Below are 22,325 nucleotides of genomic sequence, written 5' to 3' on the forward strand. Positions count from 1 at the left end.
CGTAATGGCTATGTCGCTGGACTCCCACGCAGTTGACCACGGTTCATGTCCTGGACCCGGTGGCTTAAAACTCACCCTGGGCGCATGTGCATGTGTGCCCAAGATCCCGAGAGGAGAACGGAGGAGAAGGGATTGCGGTGTGGCCATCCCCCCTGGGGGGTGATTTCTCACTTTCTGTCTCTCGGTCTCTCTCTGTCTGTCTGGCGAGCACGCGCGCCGCCCTATGGCGAAAACCTCTCAAAAAAAAAAAAAAAATCACAGTTATACAATGTGTTTTGCAGATTTCCTCTAAACCTGTAGAGGAACAGAGAAGACTTTGGGGGTATAAGGAGAGAATGATAGCACCTTAGGTACTTTAAGAGACTGCTTGTATTGCATTTTTTAATATTTGGGGCAGGCCTTAACTATGTGAATAACTAGGAACCTTTCCATATTGTAGCTGGCTAAACATATTCAAATTTAACAGAAATAATTATTTATAAACAAGATCTGCAAAGGAAGGTTCTGAAACATCTCAGTATTCCAAAATTAGTGTATTGACTTGATCACACCTGCATGTAAAACTATCTATTAAGCCTTAAGATTATAGGTCACCAGCTAATTCCATGATGCAGCAGTAATATGCTGCTCAAGAGAAGCTGGATCCCATGTGGCAACTGTGGTTCAAATCCCCAGTCCAGTCAGCTTGAAATATGTCCAGCATGCATGCCAGTGTCCAAAATCCAGGGGGCTGGGGGGGAATTAAAGGAAGGGAATCCTAGTGTTACCAGACCCTATGGAGGGTCCTCCTCTCCCCTTCATTCTCTTTCACATATGTGTGCATGCACTCTATTGTGAATCAAGAAAAAAAAAGACTATAGGACACAAACAGATACATTTAATATGACCAACGACATAACTAAGAAATTGAATATGAATACTTTAAACATTTGATAGGATACCTAAAGCACTAGCAACCAAAGAAAAAATAAATAGTTGGATTTTATCAAAAATGTAAAACTCTTGTTTACTAATGTCAAAGGACATTATTAAAAAAGTAAAAAGAGGGGCCAGCAAGTGGCATGGTGATCCAGATGCTGGACTCCCACATGTCTGACCACGGAGCATGTGTGCCCTATAGAAAATTTTTAAGAACCATAATAATAAATAAAATTAAATAATTCATTTTTTAAAATTTAAATGGAAAATAAAAAGAACTTATAGAATGGTAGAAAATATTCAGAAATTACATTTCTGATGAGGGACTTATATCCAGAATATACAAAAAATTCATGTAACTCAACAATAAAAAGACAAGTCAATTGGGGGCCAGCAGATGGAGTACTGATTACGTTGTTGAACTCCCACATGGCCAACTGTAATTTGAGTCCTGGACCTGGTGACTTCAAAATCACACTGGGCATGTGTGCATGTGTGCCCAAGATCCCAGGAGGAGAATGGAGAAGAGATTGTGGTCTGGCCATCCCTACTGGGGAAAGTGATTTCTCACTTTTTCTCTCACTGTTGATTGTCTTTTTCTCTCTGGGTGAGTACACATGACCTAAAGCAAAAATCTCTTAAAAAAAAAAAAAAAAGGTTCTTTGAGAGGCCAGCAGGTGGCATAATAGTTGCAGTGCTAGACTCCCACGTGGCTGACTGTGGTTTCAGTCCCAGACCTAGCAACATGAAAATCACACCAAGTATATTGTGCATGTATGCCCAAAATCCCAGGAGAAGAGTGGAGGAAAAGAGACGGTGGCATGGCCATTCCGTCATTTTCCTTCTGTCTGTCTCTGTCTCTCTGGTGATTGCATGTGCCCTATGGCAAAAAACTAAAAAAAATAATAATAATTACAAATTTTATAAAAAGGGGGAAAAGATTTGAGGAGACATTTCTCCAAAGAAGATAGGCAAAAGGTGCTCAACACCATTAGCTATCATCAAAACCACAATAAAATACCACTTCACACTCACTAGGATGGCTGTACTCAAACTGATGGACAATAACAAGTGTTGGTGAGAGTGTGGAGAATTTACAACTCTCATATATTACTCGAATGTAAAGTGCTACAGCTGTTTTTGAAAAGTGTGGCAGTTCCTCAAATAGTTATATCATGTTACTATATGACACAGTGGTCCCATTTAAGTGTATACCTAAGAGAATTAAGAACATGCTCACAGGGGCATGGAGATTATCCAGGTTGGCACTGAATCCCAAATGGCTGACTGTGCAGTTCGAGTCCCAGACCTGCTGGCTTGAAAATCATGGCAGGCGCCTGTGCGTGTATCTCCAAAGTCCCGAGAGAAGACAGGAAGAGAAAAGATTGTGGCATGGCTATCTGCACTGGGATGATTTCTCACTTTATTTCTTTCTGGCAAGCACATGCACCCTATAGCAAAGATTTAAAAAAAAAAAAAAAGGAACATGCATTCACCCAAAAATGTATGTACAAGTGTTCATAGCAGTATTATTACTACTGTTATTATTTTAGTCAAGGGCACGTATGCTCACGATTGAGAGAACATGCATGTGCACAGAAATACTCCCCCAAAAGAGCATAGTCATACCACACACCAGGTGCATGTGCATGTGTGCCCATAGCCCCAAGAGGAGAATGGAAAAGAAGGGATTGTGGCATAGCCATCCCCCCTGAGGGGTGTTTTCTTGCTTTCTGTCTCTGGCAAGCACACACGCCCTATAGCAAAAGTCTCTCAAAAAATTATGTATTTCATTTTATATATTATCATTATTTTTAATTTGCCATAGGGCATATGTACACACCCGAGGGGGTGAGGAGAGAGTTTCGGACTCAAACCGTGTCGGTCATGCGGGAGCCCAGCGCCACCTGCAGGCCCCCACTAAATAGTTCCTTAATATCCAAAAAATGGTAACAGTCCAGGTGTTCACTGCTTATTGAATAAACAAAATGGTATATCTCTTATATGATAGGTCTTTGGCTCATTTTTAATTGGGCTCTTTTTATTGCTGAGTAGTATGATTCAACAATAAAAAGGAATGTAGTTATGCTATGTGCCACAATGTGGCTTAACTTTGAAAACAAGTTAAGTCAAAGAATCTAATCACAAAAGGCCCCTATTGTATGATTTCATTTATATAAAATGTTCAGAATGGGCAAATGTATAGAGATAGATGGTAGGGAAGTGGTTGCAGGGGTAGCAGGAAGAGGAATAGAAAGTGACTGTTCATGGATATAGAGTTTCTATTTTAGAATGATAAAAATGTTTTGGAATTAGATGGTGGTAATGATTGCACAACCTTGTATTCACATACTAAAAACCACTAAGTTGTATACATTATGATTTTTTATGATATATACCTTATATTTCAGTTTTTAAAAGAATTATTTTATTTTAACTTTATTCATTTATTTATTTATTTTAATTTCACCACAGATGGACAGAGAGAGAGAGAAAGAGAGAGAGGGAAAGTGAAGAAAGCAAGCTGCCAGGTCCAGGACTCGAATTGCCGTTAGCCATGTGGGAGTCCAGTGCCCTTAACCACCACGCCACCTGCCAGCTCCTTTATATTTCAATTTATATCTCAATTTTTATCTCAAAATTAAATTTGGTATAGATTCTGCCATATTTTTTATACTTATTCAACCTCATTCATTTACATTATCTCTGGCCTAAATACATTTTTTTCTTTTTTCTTTTTTTGAGAGGTTTTTGCTATAGGGCGCATACGCTCGCCAGACAGAAAGAGAGAGACAGAGAGATAGAAAGCAGGAAATCACCCCCCAGGGGGGATGGCCATGCCGCAATCCCTTCTCCTCCATTCTCCTCTCGGGATCTTGGGCACGCACGCACACGCACCCGGCGTGAGTTTAAGCCACCGGGTCCGGGACTCGAACCGCGGTCGACTCGACGTCGTGGGAGTCCAGCGACATAGCCATTACGCTAACTGCTGGTCCCTTTTTTTTTTTTTTTTTTTGGAGAGATTGTTGCTATAGGGCACGTGCACTTGCCAGAAAGACAGAGAAACAGAAAGCATCCCCGGGGGCATGGCCATGCCACAATCCCTTCTCCTCCATTCTCCTCTTGGGATCTTGGGCACACATACACATGCGCCTGGTGTAAGTTTAAGTCACCAAATCCGGGACTCAAACCACTGTCCACTACATGGTAGTCCAGCGACATAGCCACCATACCAACTGCTGGTCCCTATCCTAAATACATTTGAACTTGAAAAACTGTATTTAAGAGGTAGCACATAAATGGAATTTACTTCAGGATTCACATAATTTTGGTTTTAATTAAACAACAAAATGGATTAAACATCTGTGTTCATAAATTCTGCCAACATCAGCTCCTAGCCAGTCACCTGAACCATTACAGAGGCTTCTTAACTAGTCCCCCATCATCTCTATTCTTAATTTTCTGTATAATAGCTAGCCAAAGTGCTTTCTCTTCATAGTTCTCTTTTCTAAACACCTCAGGCTTTTTCCCTTTTTTGGGGGGTGGGGGGGGAATACCCTATAAGACCCAACATGATCTAACCTTACCTTTTTTCTCTTCCATATCTTGGATTTCTACTTTTTCACTTACATATTTCTCAAACTTATGCACTTCTCCTTTCTCTTCACCTCCATGCTTTGCATATGGTATCCCTCTGAAGGACATGCAGTTTTCTCCTTTGCTGCTGCTCTCTCCTCCTGTCTCCCAGTTTAAATGTTACTTCTTTAAGCCAGTCTTTCTTGATTCCTGAGACTACATTTGGTTCTTGAAAAGCTTTCAAAGTACTATGGTCATGTGCTGCATAATGACGTTTCAGTCATTTCATCAGTGACAGACCTTACATACAATGATGGCCCCATAAGGAGCATATAAGCTATACCACATGGCCTATGTGTGTAATAAGCTATCACACGTAGGTTTGTATAAGTGCACACTGTGATGTTCACACAGTGACAAAATTCCCAAAATGTGACCGCATTGTTAAGGGGCACACGACTGTGCTTATTTATGTATATTTTAATTTTACAGTGGTTTATGTAATTATCTCTTTTCTCTGCAAGACTGTAAACTCTGTGTCACGTTATTTATTAATAAATGTGATCTTTATTTTTGTACTAAAGGGAGGAAGAAAGGGAAGATTTTGATACTAGCACAGAGAGCAAAGAAATGGAACAAAAGGAACTATATCAAGATACAGTCACCGAAGATGAAGATGACCCAGGATCACATAAAAGAGGCAGAAAGGGTAATACTGCAATGTCTTAAGGGCATACTTGTTTGGTTTTAATTGATAAGGCATTTTTATTAATTCAGCTATTCTGAAATATATATTAGATTACTTCCATTTGGTATTCAAGGGTGATCTCATGAAATAAATAAATCAATAAACTTAAAATAAAGGTAATTAGAAATAGTATAGTCCCGGCACCAGCAGTTGGCTCAATGGTTATGTCACTGGATTCCCATGTAGTCGACCACAGTTCGAGTCCCAGACCTAGTGACTTAAACTCATGCCAGGCGCATGTGTGTGTATGCCCAAGATCCCACGAGGAGAATGTAGAAGGGATTGCGGTGTGGTCATCCCCCGTGGGGGGGGGGGCGATTTCTTGTTCTCTGTCTCTCTATCTCTCTGTCTTTCTGGTGAACCTACACGTCCTATAGCAAAAAAAATAAAAAAAAAACTCTCAAAAAGAAATGAAAAGAAATAGTATAGTCCCCCACGTAGAAAGAAATAGTAAGTAGAAATTAATAAAAATAGTATAGAAAAAAGCAACAAAGCCAAAAGTTTATTGTTTTGAAAGACACAAACTAGACAAACCTAGGTTGGATCTGATTTTTTAAAAGAGAGGTAGGGCAGCAGATGACATGGAGGTTAAGATAGCTGCATCCCACATGGCCACCTTCATGGTTCATGTCCTGGACCCAGTACCTTTAAAAAAACAGGTATGGGACCAGCAGTTAGTGTAATGGCTATGTCGCTGGACTCGCACATAGTCAACCACGGTTCTCTTCCTGGACCCAGTGACTTAAAACTCACACAGGGCGCGTGTGTGTGCGTACCCAAGATCCCGAGAGGAGAATGGAGGAGAAGGGATTGTAGCGTGGCCATCCCCCCTGGGGGATGATTTCTCACTTTCTGTCTCTCTGTCTCTGTCTGTCTGGCGAGTGCACGCACCCTATAGCAAAAACTTCTCAAAAAAAAAAAAACCAGGTATGTGTGAATACATGCCAAAAATCCTGAGAGAAAAATGGAGGAGAAGGGATTGCGGTGTGGCCACACCCTGTAGCAAAAACCTCTCCAAAAAAAAAAGTATCAATCCTAGGCAACTTTATAGGTGAATTCTGCCACATTTTAATGAAGCAGATAATCCCAATCTTATACAACCTTTTTGAAGAAAAAGAAATGGAAAGGAGAAAGACCACCCCCCCCCAGCTATTAAAGCAATTTGGCAGTGGCTAAAACAACAGACTTTAGTTCTCCAGTGTATTTTAAATGTCTGAGCAGATCATCAGAGCTCTAGTCTCTCTCTTTACTGTTTGCACTGCCACCCTCAGGGTTTTGCTACCTTCTTCATATTCTGTTTAAAATTATTTATCACCATGTCTCCATTCTAAATAGTTCGAAATGGGAAAGAAGACAGAGAAGCACAATCCAAAGGCCATATACAGTGCTTCTGCCCTCGGCTATTTGACCTTTTAGGTAGCCATACCCAGTGTGGGAAGTGTCCTTTTGAATTGCAAGGTGCCCGGGTGAAAATTAATTCTGTTATCTTAAAGCAGTGGTTAGTAAATAACAGTTCAGGACAAAATCTGGCCTGCCTCATTTTTTAAAACTCATAAGCTAAAAATGGATTTGCATTTTTTTCTATGATAGTGAATGAATGTACACAGATGAGAGAGAGAGGAAAAAGCATCCTTGACAGTATCATGTCACACTGTGATCCCTCCTTCCCAAGCCCACCTCAGGAAGGTTGTGGAGTCTGCATGCATGGCTAACATGTTCTCAGGCCCATATAGGGATCCAAACCCACGACCTACCATATGGCTTCCAGCTTTGCAGGGCACTTGCATTACCCATGCACCAGAGCAGCTGGGATGGATTTGACCTTTTTAAATAGTTAAAACAGAACAAAAGGAGTTGGCTCCATGGTACAGTGGTTATGTGCTGCCAAGAGAAGCTGGATACCACATGATGACAGTGGTTTGAATCCCCAGTGTGGTCGGCCTGAAACATGCCAGACATTTGTGCAGGTGCCCAGGATCTGATGGCCTGGAGGATAATGGGATTATGGCATGACCAGACCCTGTGGAAGGTGCTTTTCTCTCTCTCTCTCTCTCTCTCTCTCGCTCTCGCTCTCACTCGCTCTCTCTCCTCTTTTCCCCTCTCTCATGTGCACAGGTGCTCTATCATGAAAGAAAGAACAAAAGAATGATATTTTGTGATACGTGAAAATGACCTGAAATTTAGATGTCACTCTCCCTTAAGTTTTATGAACACAGCCTTGCTCATTGGTTACATAATGTGTATGACTGCTCTTTGTTATAATGGCAGAATTGAGTAGCTGTGATAGATAATCAGACCTACAAAACCTGATATATTTACTAGCTAGACTGTTACAGAAGTGATTTGCTGATCCCTGCTTTACAGAAAGGGTTGACTGGCTATTGGAAGATAGCTAACATACTTTACTGTACTCTTTGGTAAGAAAATAACAGACTTTATACATCCATTTAGATTTTTTTCAAGAATAATTTACTTATTTATTATTACTATTTTAAAAAATCTGCTATAGGGCATGTACATTCACCAGAGAGAGACTGAGATAAAGTAAGAAAGCAGACTCTTGGTCCAGGATGCAAGCCACTTGCTGGCCCTGCACCTATTTAGGTGTTTGTTTGCTTGTTTGTTTTTTCTTAGAGGTTTTTGCCTTAGGTCGCATATGCACCCCAGAGAGAGAAATTGATAGACAGTAAGAGGAAAAGTGAGAAATCACCCCCATGGGTGAGGAGAAATGGCCTCACCGCAGTCCCCTGGAGAATGGAAATTCTCCTCCTGGGATCTTGGGTATGCTCACGTACACAATTTTCAAGCCACTGGATCCAGGACTCAAACCATGGTTGGACATGTGAGAGTCCAGTGATATAATTGCTACACTATCTGCTGGCCCCCCCATTAAGATTTAAATGTATTGATTTCTTACTAACATAGTGTATTAGTCTGCCTTGGCTGTCATATTGAAATATCACAGCCTAGGGTTGCTTAAGCAACAGAAATTTGGGTTTTTGTTTTTGTTTTTTTTGCAGTTCTGGAGGGTGGAAGTTCAAGATCAAGGTGTCAGCAGTGCTTATTATGTCTGGTGTACCCTCTCTTTGGCTTATAGACAGCATCTTCTTGTTCTGTCCTCACATGGCTTTTTCTCTGTGCTTATCAGAGAACAAGAACTCTAGCATCTTCTGTTTTTGTAAGAACATCAGTCTTGTTGGATTAGGGCCCCAACCTTTTGACCAAATTTAACCTTAATTACCTCCTTAAAAGTTCTTTCTCCAAACAGTCACAGTAGGGTTAGGACTTCAGCATAAGAATTTGGGGGTTGAGGAAAGGGATGCAATTCAGTCCGTAACACTTAATAACATAGGGTAACTTTGCATCCCATTTTTCTAATGAAAATCTACAATGTGACTGATAAATGTTATCTTAGCTATAGGAAAAAGGGGACAAAATGGATTTAAAGAATTTACAAGGCAAGAAGAGATCAACTGTATAATGAGAGAGCCTCTTACTGCTGATGAAGAAGAAGCTTTAAAGCAAGAACACCAACGAAAAGAGAAAGAGCTCTTAGAAAAAATCCAAAGTGCCATTGCATGTACTAATATCTTTCCCTTGGGTCGCGATCGCATGTATAGGCGATATTGGATTTTCCCTTCTATTCCTGGACTGTTTATTGAAGAAGATTATTCTGGTCTTACTGAAGATATGCTGTTGCCCAGATCTTCATCATTTCAGAATAATATACAGTCTCAAGATCCTCAGGTATCCCCTAAAACTGGAGAGTCTTTGATGTCTGAATCTACCTCCAATGTTAACCAAGGTCCATGTGATGATTCTGTGCAGCTGCCGAAACCGGTGCATAAGCCAAATCGATGGTGCTTTTACAGTTCTTGTGAACAGCTAGACCAGCTTATTGAAGCTCTGAATTCTAGAGGATATAGAGAAAGTGCCTTAAAAGAAACTTTGTTACAAGAGAAAAGCAGAATATGTGCACAGCTAGCCCGTTTTTCTGAAGAGAAATTTCATTTTTCAGGTAAATTTTCAATTAAAACTATTTTTTCATTTTTTTAACTCCATAATCTCTGGTCATTCAAGACTAAATATTTTCCATATTATTAGAAATATATTTGGGAACCAGCAGTTAGCGTAATGGCTGTCGCTGGACTCCCATGTAGCCGACCGCGGTTCGCGTCCCGGACCTGGTGGCTTGAAACTCACGCCGGCATGTGTGCGTGCATGCCCAAGATCCTGAGAGGAGAATGGAGGAGAAGGGATTGCGGTGTGGTCATCCCCCCTGGGAGGTGATTTCTTGCTTTCTGTCTCTGTCTCTGTCTGTCTGGCGAGCACATGCGCCCTATAGCCAAAACCTCTCAAAAAAAAAAAAAAAGAAAGAAATATATTTTAAAACCTCTTATCTTTTATGTAAACCATGCTCTGAGTTTGTGACTTAGATTTAGGGGATATACTGTTTCTTTATAGCATCTTTTCATGTGCCTATTGGACAATTATGTATCTTCCTTAAAGAAATGTCTAGGGCCAGCCAGTGGCATGGTGATTAAGGCGACTAGACCCCATATGGCCAACTCAGAGGCTTGAAAAACACACTGGGGCGCACGTGCATGTGTGCCCAAATCCCAAGAAAGAGGAGAAGGGATTGCTGTGTGGCCGTCCCCCACTGGGCAGTGCTTTCTCACTTGCCATTTTTCTCTCTGTCTTTACCAGGCAAGTTCACATTCCCTGCCGCAGATTAGAGGAGGAAAAAATGTCTATTCAGATCCATTGTCTGTTTTTTAACTGGGTTGTATTTTTATTGAATTATAAGGTTTTTAAATAAATATTCTGGATAAAGGTCCTTACCAGACATATGATTTACAAATATTGTTTGTTTATTTATGACATGAGGATTTACAAAGTGATTTTTTTTAAAGAATTATTTTAACTTTATTTATTATTTTCCAACTTGATGAGAGAGACAGTGGGGCAGGGGGTGAGAAAGGAAGCCATCAGGTCTGGGATTTGAACCATAGTTGACCATGTGGGAGTTCAGCGCCTTTAACTACCACACCACCTGCCGGCCCCTACAAAGTGATTTTATATCCATTATCTCCAGATCATAACAGTCACATGGGGTGTATTGCATTTTTTAATAAGAGAATCATAATAAAGGTTTTGATTATAATTTCAGACAAACCTCAAACTGATAGCAAGTCTACATATAGTCGAGGAAGATCTTCCAATACATATAATCCATCTCAGATGTCTGCAGAAAGGCAACTTGAGCTGAGGCTAAGAGATTTTCTTTTGGATATTGAAGACAGAATCTACCAAGGAACATTAGGTGCAATCAAGGTTTGTATCTGTTCCTATTTTTGGTTTATCAAATTTGCTTGATTCAGATTTTGGATCATATGTATTAATTATTTAGTATATACAAAGCATGTGTGCTTTGAATAAACACTAGGGAATGATTTGGGGGGTTGTGGATTTTTTGTTTTATGAAAACTAAGTTCCTCTGCATCAAAAGGCTTATACTAGGATATAAATCTTTCTTAAATGTACTGTAGGATCATCTGGTTTCCCAAACAGAATTTAATGAATATAATTGATTTTTTAATGTTTAGCATTTCACAAATGTTTTATGATGCTTTTATCAGTTATTGAAATGTGTAAGGATATTTTCTACTTCTTGACTAACTCCTGCCTTTTCAGTTTGTTTATTGGCTTCTTTGTTAACTTTTCTTAAATCTGTAATTCATGCTTGATAGATGTATTCTGTTTGTATCTTTGCCATCATTTGTCACTGTTTTGTTACTATCAAATGACCAATTTCAGAAGTGCTTAAAATTTCCTTATATAAAAGGAAGGTACTAAAGCGTTCATCTATGAGTCATATGACTGCATTTTGGCTGGTTGGTAACCTTATTTTTAGATCCCTTTTTGATTCATTAATCTGTTGTAGAATATACATGAATTAATTTTATTCCATTTTTCTGGGTTAATAAACTTGGATTTTGTTACAGGTTTCAGATCGACACATCTGGAGGTCAGCTTTAGAAAGCGGACGGTATGAGCTATTAATTGAGGAAAATAAGGAAAATGGGTTAATTAAAACTATGAATGAAGATGCAGAAGAGATGGAAATTGATGAACAAGCAAAGGTCATAGTAAAAGACAGGTACAAATCGGATTTTTCTAAAGTAACCATCACTTTTCTTGCCACTTTAATTAAAGCATTAATAAATATGTTTTTCTGCTTTTAAAAACTTATTATGAAGACCTTAATATTTATAACCACTGAAATGATTATTTTCTGAACGTCAGGATCTCTGTTGTTCCACTTTGTACTAATGAAGCCGAACAATTCATTAGAGTAATGATTACCTGTCTAGTTTTCTAAAAAAAAACTTTGAATTTAAGGTTTTATTAATTCAGAAAGTAACTTGGTACTATTCCTTTTTTTAAATTCATAATCTATTTTAAAATATCCATGAATATGTATCTGTAGGTACATAGATACTTTCACTTTTTCAAGGTTATTTTGGTTTATATATGCTCTTAAGCAGTTTATCATCTAGAAGGGAATGGTAGAGAGATGTGAAGCTAGCAATTACAGAATAGATTAAGGGCTCTGATGATAGACAGAAAATACCCAGTGCAATGTAGTACCAAGGAGTCTGTCTTGGCAGAACATGGAAAACAGTGAAGGAAGTGCTAGAGAAAATGACTATGAAGCTGAGCCCTAAAGGTGGGAAGATTGGACACTGGGAAGACTGGTAAAGACTTTGAAGTGATCATTTTAGCTGCAGTGTAGAGATCATTGTAGAGGTAGCAAGAGCGGAGGCTGATGAACTATTATAGTTAGGAGGCAGCTCTCCTTGCCCTACCCAGTAGTTGAAGCAAAAGAAAAGTTGACCCACAAAATAGAGGTAAGCTACCTGAGGGACTTTGGCTTCAAGGCCTATCATGATCTTAGCCCCACTAAAACCTTTCCCATAAACTTTCCCTTTTCCACCTTCTCACTTTTTTTGGAGAGTTTGTTTTTTGTTTGTTTGTTTCTTTTGTTTTGCTAGAGGGCGCGTGCACTCACGAGAGAGACAGAGAGACAGAAAGCGAAAAATCACCCCCCAGGGGGGATGGCCACATCGCAATACCTTCTCCTCCATTCTCCTCTCAGGATCTTGGGCGCACACGTCCCCAGTGTGAATTTAAGCCACCTGGTGCGGGACTCAAACCACAGTCACTACATGGGAGTCCAGCAACATAGCCTACATTATGCTAACCGCTGGTCCCATCCACCTTCTCACCTTTAAAATATTTGCCCATGTGTCCTGTTAAATGGATCTCCCTTCCTTACCACTTATCGCAGTTGCCTGATTCTGAGGAAAGTAGTTCTTGCACAAGTGTAAATAAGCATTTGAATGAATGAATGGGTTCAAGTTTCACTTAATAGTGTTTTTAAGTACCACAAACTCTTCATTGTTTTAATTGTAGACTTCTGGGAATAAAAACAGAAACACCAAGTACAGTGTCAACTAACGCGAGTACACCACAGTCAGTGAGCAGCGTGGTTCATTATCTGGCAATGGCACTCTTTCAAATAGAGCAGGGCATCGAGCGGCGTTTTCTCAAAGCTCCACTTGGTAAGCATCTATTTTTATTTCAAAATATTACTTATGTTTTAAATAATTTTCAGATTGCTATTTCATTAATAGAATGTTGTTGGTTAACATGAAATTGACTAATTTGAAAAACTTGAGATTATGTTTTCATTTTTAACTATGAGTTCTTTAGGATGAGATTTTATTTTATTTATATTAGTTTTTTTTTTTAACTGTAGAGCACGTACGTTTGCTGGAAAGAGACAAGGAGAGAGAAAGTGAGAAATCAGCTCCCTAGGAGGGATGGCCACACTGCAGTGCCTTCTCCTCCTTTATCCTTTGGGAATTTGGGCATGCCCACACATGCCTGGAGTATTTTTCAAGCTGCCAGGTCCAGGACTCAAACTGTGGAGTTGCCTATGTGGGATCTAGCCTCTTTAACCAACATACCACCTGGCCAGCCTTCATGCAGAGTTCTTTATCAATGCATTTTCAGTGAACTTTTTGAAGACCCCTCATGCTAACCTATTGTCTTTTTTTTTTTTTTTTAAGTTTCTTTATTTCTGGGACCAGCAGTTAGCGTAATGGCTATGTCGCTGGACTCCCATGTAGTCGTCTGCGGTTCACATCCCGGACCCGGTGGCTTAAAACTCACGCCGGGCACATGTGCGTGCGTGCCCTAGATCCTGAGAAGAGAATGGAAGAGAAGGGATTGCGGCGTGGCCATTCCCCCTGGGGGGGGTGATTTTTCGCTTTCTATCTCTCTGTCTCTCTCTGTCTGTCTGGCAAGCGCACGCGCCCTATGGCAAAGATCTCTCAAAAAAAAAAAAAGGTTTCTTTATTTCTTCTGTGAGAGAGAGAGAGGCACGCCCACTACAAGATCCAGATAGTAAGCTTGTTTGTGCATACCTGGAATGCTTAGGGAGACCCAGGACATTTCCCATACCGGTCCACTTCCATTATCTCTCTGCCACTTCCTGGCCCCTCTCTGTTTTTCTGGGTTTGGTTTTTTTTTTTTTTTTGAGACAACAAAATCAGTATATAATGTATCATATTGAAATAAAATATGAGACAGTTTATACCTCAGTAATGTCCTAGAAGAAATTATGTTTTTAAACCATATCTTTCTTGGGGTCAGCAGGTTGTATGGTGGTTAAGGCACTGAAATGCTACATGGCCAGTTCAAGTCCTGGACCTGGCAGCTTGAAAATTATTCCAGGCATTTGTGTGTGTGCATGCCCAGAATCCCAGGAGGAGAGTGGAGGAGAAAGAGCATGATTTCTTGCTTTCCTTCTCTACTGCCTGTCTTTGGCGCGCACACATGCCTTATGACAGAAACCTTACAGTGTGTGTGTGTGTATATATGTATGTATGTACATATTGAAAGAGCCACCCCCGTGGCCTATTGGTTAAGGGAGCCAGATCCAGGACCAGCAGTTAGCATAATAGCTATGTCGCTGGGCTTCCATGTAGTTGACCGTGGTTCGCATCCTGGATCCGGTGGCTTAAAAACTCACGCCGGGCACGTGTGCATGCGTGCCCATGATCCCGAGAGGAAAACGGAGAAGGGATTGCAGTGTGGCCATCCCCCCTGGGGGGGTGATTTCTTGCTTTCTGTCTGTCTGTCTGTCTCTGTCTGTCTGGCGAGCACATGTACCCTATAGCAAAACCTCTCCAAAAAAGGGGGGGGAGCCAGATCCCACATGGCCAACCATGGTTTGAATCCTGGCCCTGGTGACTTGAAAAATACTCCAAGCACATGTGAATGCATGCCCAGTTGGGGAATTCTTGCTTTTCTTTCCTTCTCTCTCTCTCTCTCTGGCATGTGCACATGACCTTTGGTCAAATTTTAAAATAAAAAAGCAACTTACATAGACTAAAATCCTGAATTATTTTATCAATAGTAGAAACAAAGTTTTTAGGATCAGCAGATGGTGTAATGGTTATGTTGCTCGGCTCCCACATAGTTGACTGTAGTTCGAGGCCCAGACCTGGTGGCTTAAAACTCAGGCTGGGCGTGTGTTCATGTGTGCCCAAAGTTTGGAGAGGAGAATGGAGAAAAAGGGATTGCAGCATAGCCATCTCCCCTGGGGAGTATTTCTCACTTTCTGTCTTTCTGTCTCTCTCTCTCTGTCCCTCCGATGAGTGCATTGAAAGTAGCAACTCTAGGGACCAGCAGTTGGCATAATGGCTATGTCACTGAACTCCCATGTAATCAACTGTGGTTCAAGTCCTGGACCCGGTGGCTTAAAACTCATGCCAGGCGCATGTGCGTGCGTGCCCAAGATCCCAAGAGGAGAATGGAGGAGAAGAGATTGTGGCATGGCCATCCTCCCTGGGGGATGATTTCTCGCTTTCTTTCTCTCTGTCTCTCTCTGTCTTTCTGGCGAGTGCATGCACCCTATAGCAAAAAAGAAAAAAAAAAAAAAAACCTGTCCAAAAAAAATTGGGCCTTGAACTACCATTGGTTTAATTTTCTTAAAATACTTCTTTGAGGACTGGCAGATGGCATAATGGCTATGTCATTGAACTCCCATGTAGTTGACCGCAGTTCAAGTCCCAGACCCGGTGGCTTAAACTCATGCTGGGCACATGTGCTGCATGCCCAAGATCCCGAGAAGAGAATGGAGGAGAAGAGATTGCAGCATGGCCATCCTCCCTGGGGGGTGATTTCTCGCTTTCTTTCTCTCTGTCTCTCTCTGTCTTTCTGGTGAGCACACACGCCCTATCGCAAAATCCTCTCAAAAAAAATTTTTTTAATAAAAATAAAATACTTCTTTGATCCAGGGCCAGAAGGTGGCATGGTGGTTATGATGCTGGACTCCCAACATGGTAGGCCATGGGTCAAGTCCTGGACCTAGAAGCTTACTTTCACTCTCTTTCTCTCTCTCCCTGATCAAATTTAAAATAATAATAAATAAAATTAAATAAATAATTAAAATTTTTAAAAAATACTTGTTTGTTAAAAATTCTAAGTATCTCACCAGCCTTTTTTTTTTTCCAGAGGTTTTTGCTGTAGGGCACGTGTGCTTACCAGAAAGACAGAGATAAACAGAGAGACAGAAAGTGAGAAATCACCCCCCAGGGGGGATGGCCACACCGCAATCCCTTCTCCATTCTCTTCTCGGGATCTTGGACACACACGCACACACACCCAGTTTGAGTTTAAGCCACTGGATCCAGGACTCGAACCGTGGTCAGCTACATGGGAGTCCAGCCATTATGCCAACTGCTGGTCCTTTCACCAGCCTTTTATATTATAAACCATTCAAACTGAATTCCAAGGTTCTAGAGATCATGGTTTGTCCTCTCTTCCACTCATCCCCACTGACCTCTGCAAACCTTACTTATTGCCATTACTAATAAGAATACTGATTTAGCCAGAAACACTTCTTCGTGATCTTTGAACAAGCATTTCTTGCTGTCTCCTTCCTTGGAGGTCCTGCTCAGACTAGAACTTTTCATGAACTTTATGTGTGTGTATGTTTTAAAAAAGGAAAGCACAAAAGTGAGCATAGATATAAGTCCAATGCTTTTTTTTGAGAGAGAGAGATTTTTTGCCATAGGGCATGGTGCTTACCAGAAAGAGAGAGAGAAAACAGAGAGACAGAAAGCAAGAAATCACCCCCAGAGGGGATGGCCATGCCACAATCTCTTCTCCTCCATTCTTCTCTCAAGATCTTGGGCACATACGCACATGCACCTAGAGTGAGTTTAAGCTACCAGGTCCAGGATTCAAACTATGGTCAGCTATATGGGAGTACAGCAACATAGCCATTATGCCAACTGCTGGTCCATAGAGTCCAATGCATTTAAGTGGACTGTACTCTCCAATTAAAGTTAAAGATAGTCAAAATAGATTAAAGCTGTAAAATTCAGCTAGCTTATATAATGTTTATATACTGTTTACAAAAGACACACCTATGGGCTAGCAGGTGGTATGGTAGTTAGGGTGCTGGACTCTCACGTGGCCGTCCATGGTTTCAGTTCCAGACCTAGAAGCTTGAAACATGCCGGACGCATAAGCATGCATAACCAAAATCCTAGGAGAGGAATGGAAGAGAAGAGATTGCAAAGTGGCTATCCCCTTGGGGGATGATTTCTCACCTTCTCTCTTTTGCTGTCTCTGTCTCTCTAGCAAGTGCACACACCCTATAGCAAAACTTTCTCTCTTAAAAAAAAGACAGATATAAAATAAAAGGACATAGACGATGATGGGAAAAATATTCTACAGACTTCTAAATAGTATCTTTTTCTTTTTTTAAGAGATTTTTTGCTACAGAGCACATGCACTCACTGGAGAGACAGAGAGAGATAGAGATAAAGTGAGAAATCATCCTCCAAGGGGATGCTTGTGACCATGCTGCAATCCCTTCTCCATTTTCCTCTCAGATTTTGGGCACACAAACACACACACATGTGCCCAGCATGAGTTTTAAGCCACTGGGTCCAGAACTTGAACTGTGGTCAACTCTATGGGAGTCCTGTGATGTAACCATTAATGCCATCTGCTGGTCTTCAAAACAGTATCTTTTTTTTTATCTGATTCTTTTTCAACTGCCTGATGATTTATATTTTTAAACTCTTGTTTCTTAAAATATATTAAACATAGTTGTTTTATGTGTCTAATTCTGATATCTGAAGTCTATGAGTCTGATTCTGCAGGCCCTCACTTATAATGCTTTATTTCCATATGTGTCTTGCCTTAGGAATTTTGAGTGTGGACTGTCTCATTCCTCAAAACTTGATCTGTGGAAAGTTCCTCAGAGAAAATTTGTGAAGATTTATACTTATTTCTGCCATTCACCTTAGGTTACTACCAACCCTGGACCACTTTAAAATTATTTTAGGTTTTAAACCTATTTAAGGCATTACTTGTAGTTATAGATGATCAAGGTAGATTTATTTCTTCTTTCTACACAACACCAAGGTCCAAATGAGTAGATTTTCTTACTACCCCTATCTTTCTGTGTGGCACTGTTTTTCACCCTGCCACTTGAGGTGGTAGTCTTTTGGGGAACTATAATAGCTTTAGAGAGGGACTCACCACTGTGGATAGGCCCTAGGTTTGTTTTTATCTCTTTTTTTTTTTTTTTTTTTCGGCCCAAGCTGCAAATTCAGAGATTTGACCCATGCGGTTGGCCATGTAAGATCCAGCTCTCTTTAACACCAGGCTGTAGGGCAAGCCCAGACTCTAGGTTTCATATTCTCTGTCTGTCACCCAACCCAGTGGTCACATGGGAGGTCCACTGGTGTTTAGCAAATCTGTTCCTTCATGGCTATAGTTCATCATGCATTTCTTCACCTTCCCAGCTGTACTGAAAAACTGAAGCTAGAAACCATGGAACAGGCTTGTTCGGTGTCTCCTAAAGTGCTTCACACAGAGGGTATAGTTTAATGCAGGAATGATAGCAGTTACAGCATTTACTCTGTGGCAGGCACTTTACATGCCTTACGTGTATTATTTAATGTTCTCTCCTCATCCCCAGAGGTAGATGCTTTCCAAGTATTACGACTAAGGAACCTGAGACACAGAAGGGCTGAATAACTTGCCTAAAATCACACAGGGAGCCAGTGCTTACCTCAAGGCAGACTGACTCAAGCTACATTCTCTTAACCACTATGCTCTTGCCCAGGAGGGCTTATGTGAGAATAAGTAGACATTATAGAACCAGAGGAGTCTTGTGTACCTTGTAGAATTTTGCAAGACATGGTAGGCCCTTCATAATTAAGTTAAATGTTTTAGGAAAATAAAGATTTGAAATTGAGGGGCCAGCAGATGGTGTAGTGGTTACATCACTGGACTCCCACACGGTCTACCACAGTTCAAGTTACAGACACAGTGGCTTGAGAATCACAGGCACATGTGCATATGTGCCCAAGGTCCCAAGAGGGGGAGTGGAGGAGAAAGGATTGCAGCTTGGCCTGGTGGAGTGATTTCTCACTTTCCATCTCAATGTCTCTGTTTCTCTGGCAAGTGCATGGGCAATAAGGCAAAAACCTCTCAAAAAAAAGATTAAGATAGAAATCACATGCCAAAGGACCAGTAGGTGGCATAATGGTTACATCACTGGACTCCTACATAGTCGATCATGGTTTGAGTCTCAGACCTGACAGTTTAAAATTCATGCCAGGTGCCTGTGTGTGCATGCCAAAAATCCCGAGAGGAAAACAAAGAAGAGGGGATTGTGGTGTGGCCATCTCCTCTGGGGCTGATTTCTCACTTTCTGTCTCTGTGTCTCTCAGGCAAGCACATGAGCCCTATAGCAAAAATCTCTGTCTTAAAATATAATAATAATAAAATCACATGCCAATGTAAATTGATGGATAGATTAATAGCATGTTGTCATATGACTTAATAGTGTAGAAGACAAAGTAATGGTGATATTAAAGACAAAAGGTCTCGGGACCAACAGGTGGCATAATGGTTACATCGCTGGACTCCCACCTAGTCAACTGTGGTTTGAGTCCAAACCCAGTGTGTTTATTTTGGGCATATACACACACATGGGGCACGTGTGTGTATATGCCCAAAATCCCAAGAGGAGAATGGAGGAGAAGGCATGGCCATCCCCCCCAAAGGGTGATTCTTCACTTTCTGTCTCTGTCTCTAGCAAGTGCAGGCGCCTTATAGCAAAAATCTTTCTTTTAAAAAAAAAAAAATCTCAAATGTTTCCGTATAAATGTTGGTGCTACGGGACCAGCAGGTGGCATGGTGGTTAAAGGCACTGGACCCCCACATGTCCGACTGAAGTTCAAGTCCCAGACCTGGCAGCTTGCTTTCTCATTTTTTCTCTCTTTCACTGTGTCCTGCTCTGGTCAAATTTTAGTTGATTAATTAATTAGTTAATTACAGCTAAATAAAATAATTTTTTTTTTAAATCTTGGTGTTAAAAATTCTTGTTTTGGGCATATTAACATTGTTTTTATGTACCTCAGGGTTTTGTTTTGTTTTGGAGAGGTTTTTGCTATAGGGCGCTTGTGCTTGCTGGAAAGACAGAGAGACAGAACGTGAGAAATCCCCCCCCCCCCAAGGGGGATGGCCATGCCACAATCCCTTCTCCTCCATTCTCTTCTTGGGATCTTGGGCACACACGCACACACACCTGGCGTGAGTTTAAGCCACTGGGTCTGAAACTCGAACCGCAGTCAACTACATGGGAGTTCAGTGACATGCCGTTACGCTAACTGCTGGTCCCTGTGGTTTTTCTGTTTATTTGTTTTGTTTTTTTAAGAGAGATTTTTGCTATAGAGGGCACATGTGCTTGCCGAGAGACAGAGAGACAGAAAGTAAGAGATCCCCCCCCCCAGGGGGATGGCAACACCACAGTCCTCTCTCTTCCATTCTCCTCTCAGGATATTGGGTATGCACACACATGTGTGCCTGGCGTGAGTTTTAAGCCACTGGGTCCAGAACTCAAACTGCAGTCGAGTAGGTAGGAGTCCAGTGACATAACCATTGTGCCATCTGCTGGTCCCTATACCTCAGTTTTAAAATAATCTTTTTTTTTTCTTTTGTGAGAGGTTTTTGCTATAGGGTGTGTGCACTCCCCAGAAAGAGAGACAGAGAGACAGAAATCACCCCCTGGGGGGATGGTCATGGCGCTAATCCCTTCCCCATTCTCCTCTCGGGACCTTGGATGCACATGTGCCTGGCATCAGTTTAAGCCACCAGGTCTGGGGCTTGAACCACGGTCGACCACATTGGAGTCCAGCGACATAGCCATTACTCCAACTACTGGTCCCTAAAGTAATCTTTTCTTAAAGATAGAAGGCAATATAGTTGGTATTTATACATAATTGTTAAATTTAGTAACATCATGAGATAAAACTCATCCTTTTAAAGTACTTAATACAGTGATATTTAATATAGTCACAGCTGTCACCACTATCTAATTTCAGAACATTATCAACTCCAAAAAACCTTTGTATGTTTCATATTTAAGTTAGAAAGTAGCCCATCTTTTATCTGAAAAAGAGGAAGTAGTATACTTGGTTCAAATGAATAGTAACTTGCTTATAATCACATTTAGCCAGTTTTCTAAATTAGATCAAGATTGGATGCAAAGACTAGATTGAGAACACATTGCTTAAGTTATTTTTCTTTTTTAATTGTTGAAATCCCCAACCATTTGACTTATGGATTTAAGTAATTCCTTATGTCATAAACAAGATGTGGTTCAGCTATTTTAACTTCAGATTTTTTTTTGCTCTTAATATCAGCATAGCTTTTGTTAAGTATTAGAAGAGAAGAAATCTAACTTGTTTAAGCTTTCAAGAAAACAGTCCTAGGAGATGTCTAGTTGGCCTAGAAACTTTAAAATCACTTTTTCCCTTTCATTGAAGATGCCAGTGACAGTGGGCGTTCTTATAAAACAGTCCTGGACCGTTGGAGAGAGTCTCTCCTTTCTTCTGCTAGCCTATCGCAAGTCTTTCTTCACCTATCCACCTTGGATCGTAGTGTGATATGGTCAAAATCTATACTGAATGCTCGCTGCAAGATATGCCGAAAGAAGGGTGATGCTGAGAACATGGTACTTTGCGATGGCTGTGATCGGGGTCATCATACCTACTGTGTCCGACCAAAGCTTAAGGTATGTCCTTCTACTTCAATTAGAGTTGAGACATTAAGGGGGTTGGATAGCAGCACAGTGATAATGCAGCACTGTGCGGCTGACTCACCTGGAAAAGTTCCAAGTTCCTAGTCTGTGAGAGCCCTGTGCATGTGTGTGCCCATGATCAGGGGTTGGTTGAGACCAGGGATAGAGAACAGCATTAGGACCTTATTAGAGGTATTACCTCTCTTGGCTCAAGGAAGTAATAATCTTTAAAAAAAAAAAAAAAAGAAAGAAAAGAAAGAAAGAAAGAAAAGAAATGAGACATTGAGATCTGACATTTGATTTATGATCATTTATGTGGTTTATTCAGACTGTGCCTGAGGGAGATTGGTTTTGTCCAGAATGTCGACCAAAGCAACGTTCCAGAAGACTCTCCTCTAGACAGAGACCATCCCTGGACAGTGATGAAGAACTAGAAGACAGTGTGGAAGGTGAGAATGATGAAGTTGATGGTGATGATGAAGAAGGTCAAAGTGAGGAGGAAGAATATGAGGTAGAACAAGATGAAGATGACTCTCAAGAAGAAGAAGAAGAAGTCAGGTAAGTCTCCTAACATCCCATAAAAGAAAAGTCAGTCTCAATTAGACAACTTTTTAACTATTTTAAATACGATTTAAAAGTCCATAAATTTTTTAAAGTAGTATGTGTAATATTATGGCCTATAGTTATTCTTTCTGTTTATATATTATAAATGTTCAAAAATATTCCCAAGGGAGCATCTGTGCCTTTGGCAATCTACAGAAAGAGAGTAATGTACACCAGGAAGTACAGTGTGTACTCTTGCCAAATGAGCACCCAGAAACAACTTCTGTACTACCATGTAACCAAGTACTCTTCAACTTAGCAAGTTATGCCACTCAGGCCTAATGAATGAGGTTGGAG

At 40.7% G+C, this 22,325-nt stretch overlaps 1 protein-coding gene across 1 annotated transcript in view; it reads left to right on the forward strand.

Moving 5' to 3' along the window:
- Nucleotides 1–22,325, forward strand: part of BAZ1A (bromodomain adjacent to zinc finger domain 1A) — a gene marked incomplete in the record, with an annotated part of 136,939 nt that overhangs the window by 105,414 nt on the left and 9,200 nt on the right. Inside the window, 7 exon segments of the mRNA XM_014589296.2 lie at nt 5,079–5,203; nt 8,658–9,260; nt 10,413–10,576; nt 11,248–11,402; nt 12,719–12,867; nt 21,172–21,419; nt 21,754–21,983. Coding sequence (XP_014444782.1) covers nt 5,079–5,203; nt 8,658–9,260; nt 10,413–10,576; nt 11,248–11,402; nt 12,719–12,867; nt 21,172–21,419; nt 21,754–21,983 — 1,674 coding nt within the window.

Source organism: Tupaia chinensis, unplaced genomic scaffold (genome assembly GCF_000334495.1).
Source record: "Tupaia chinensis unplaced genomic scaffold, TupChi_1.0 Scaffold000350_1, whole genome shotgun sequence".
Classification (NCBI taxonomy): Eukaryota; Metazoa; Chordata; class Mammalia; order Scandentia; family Tupaiidae; genus Tupaia; species Tupaia belangeri.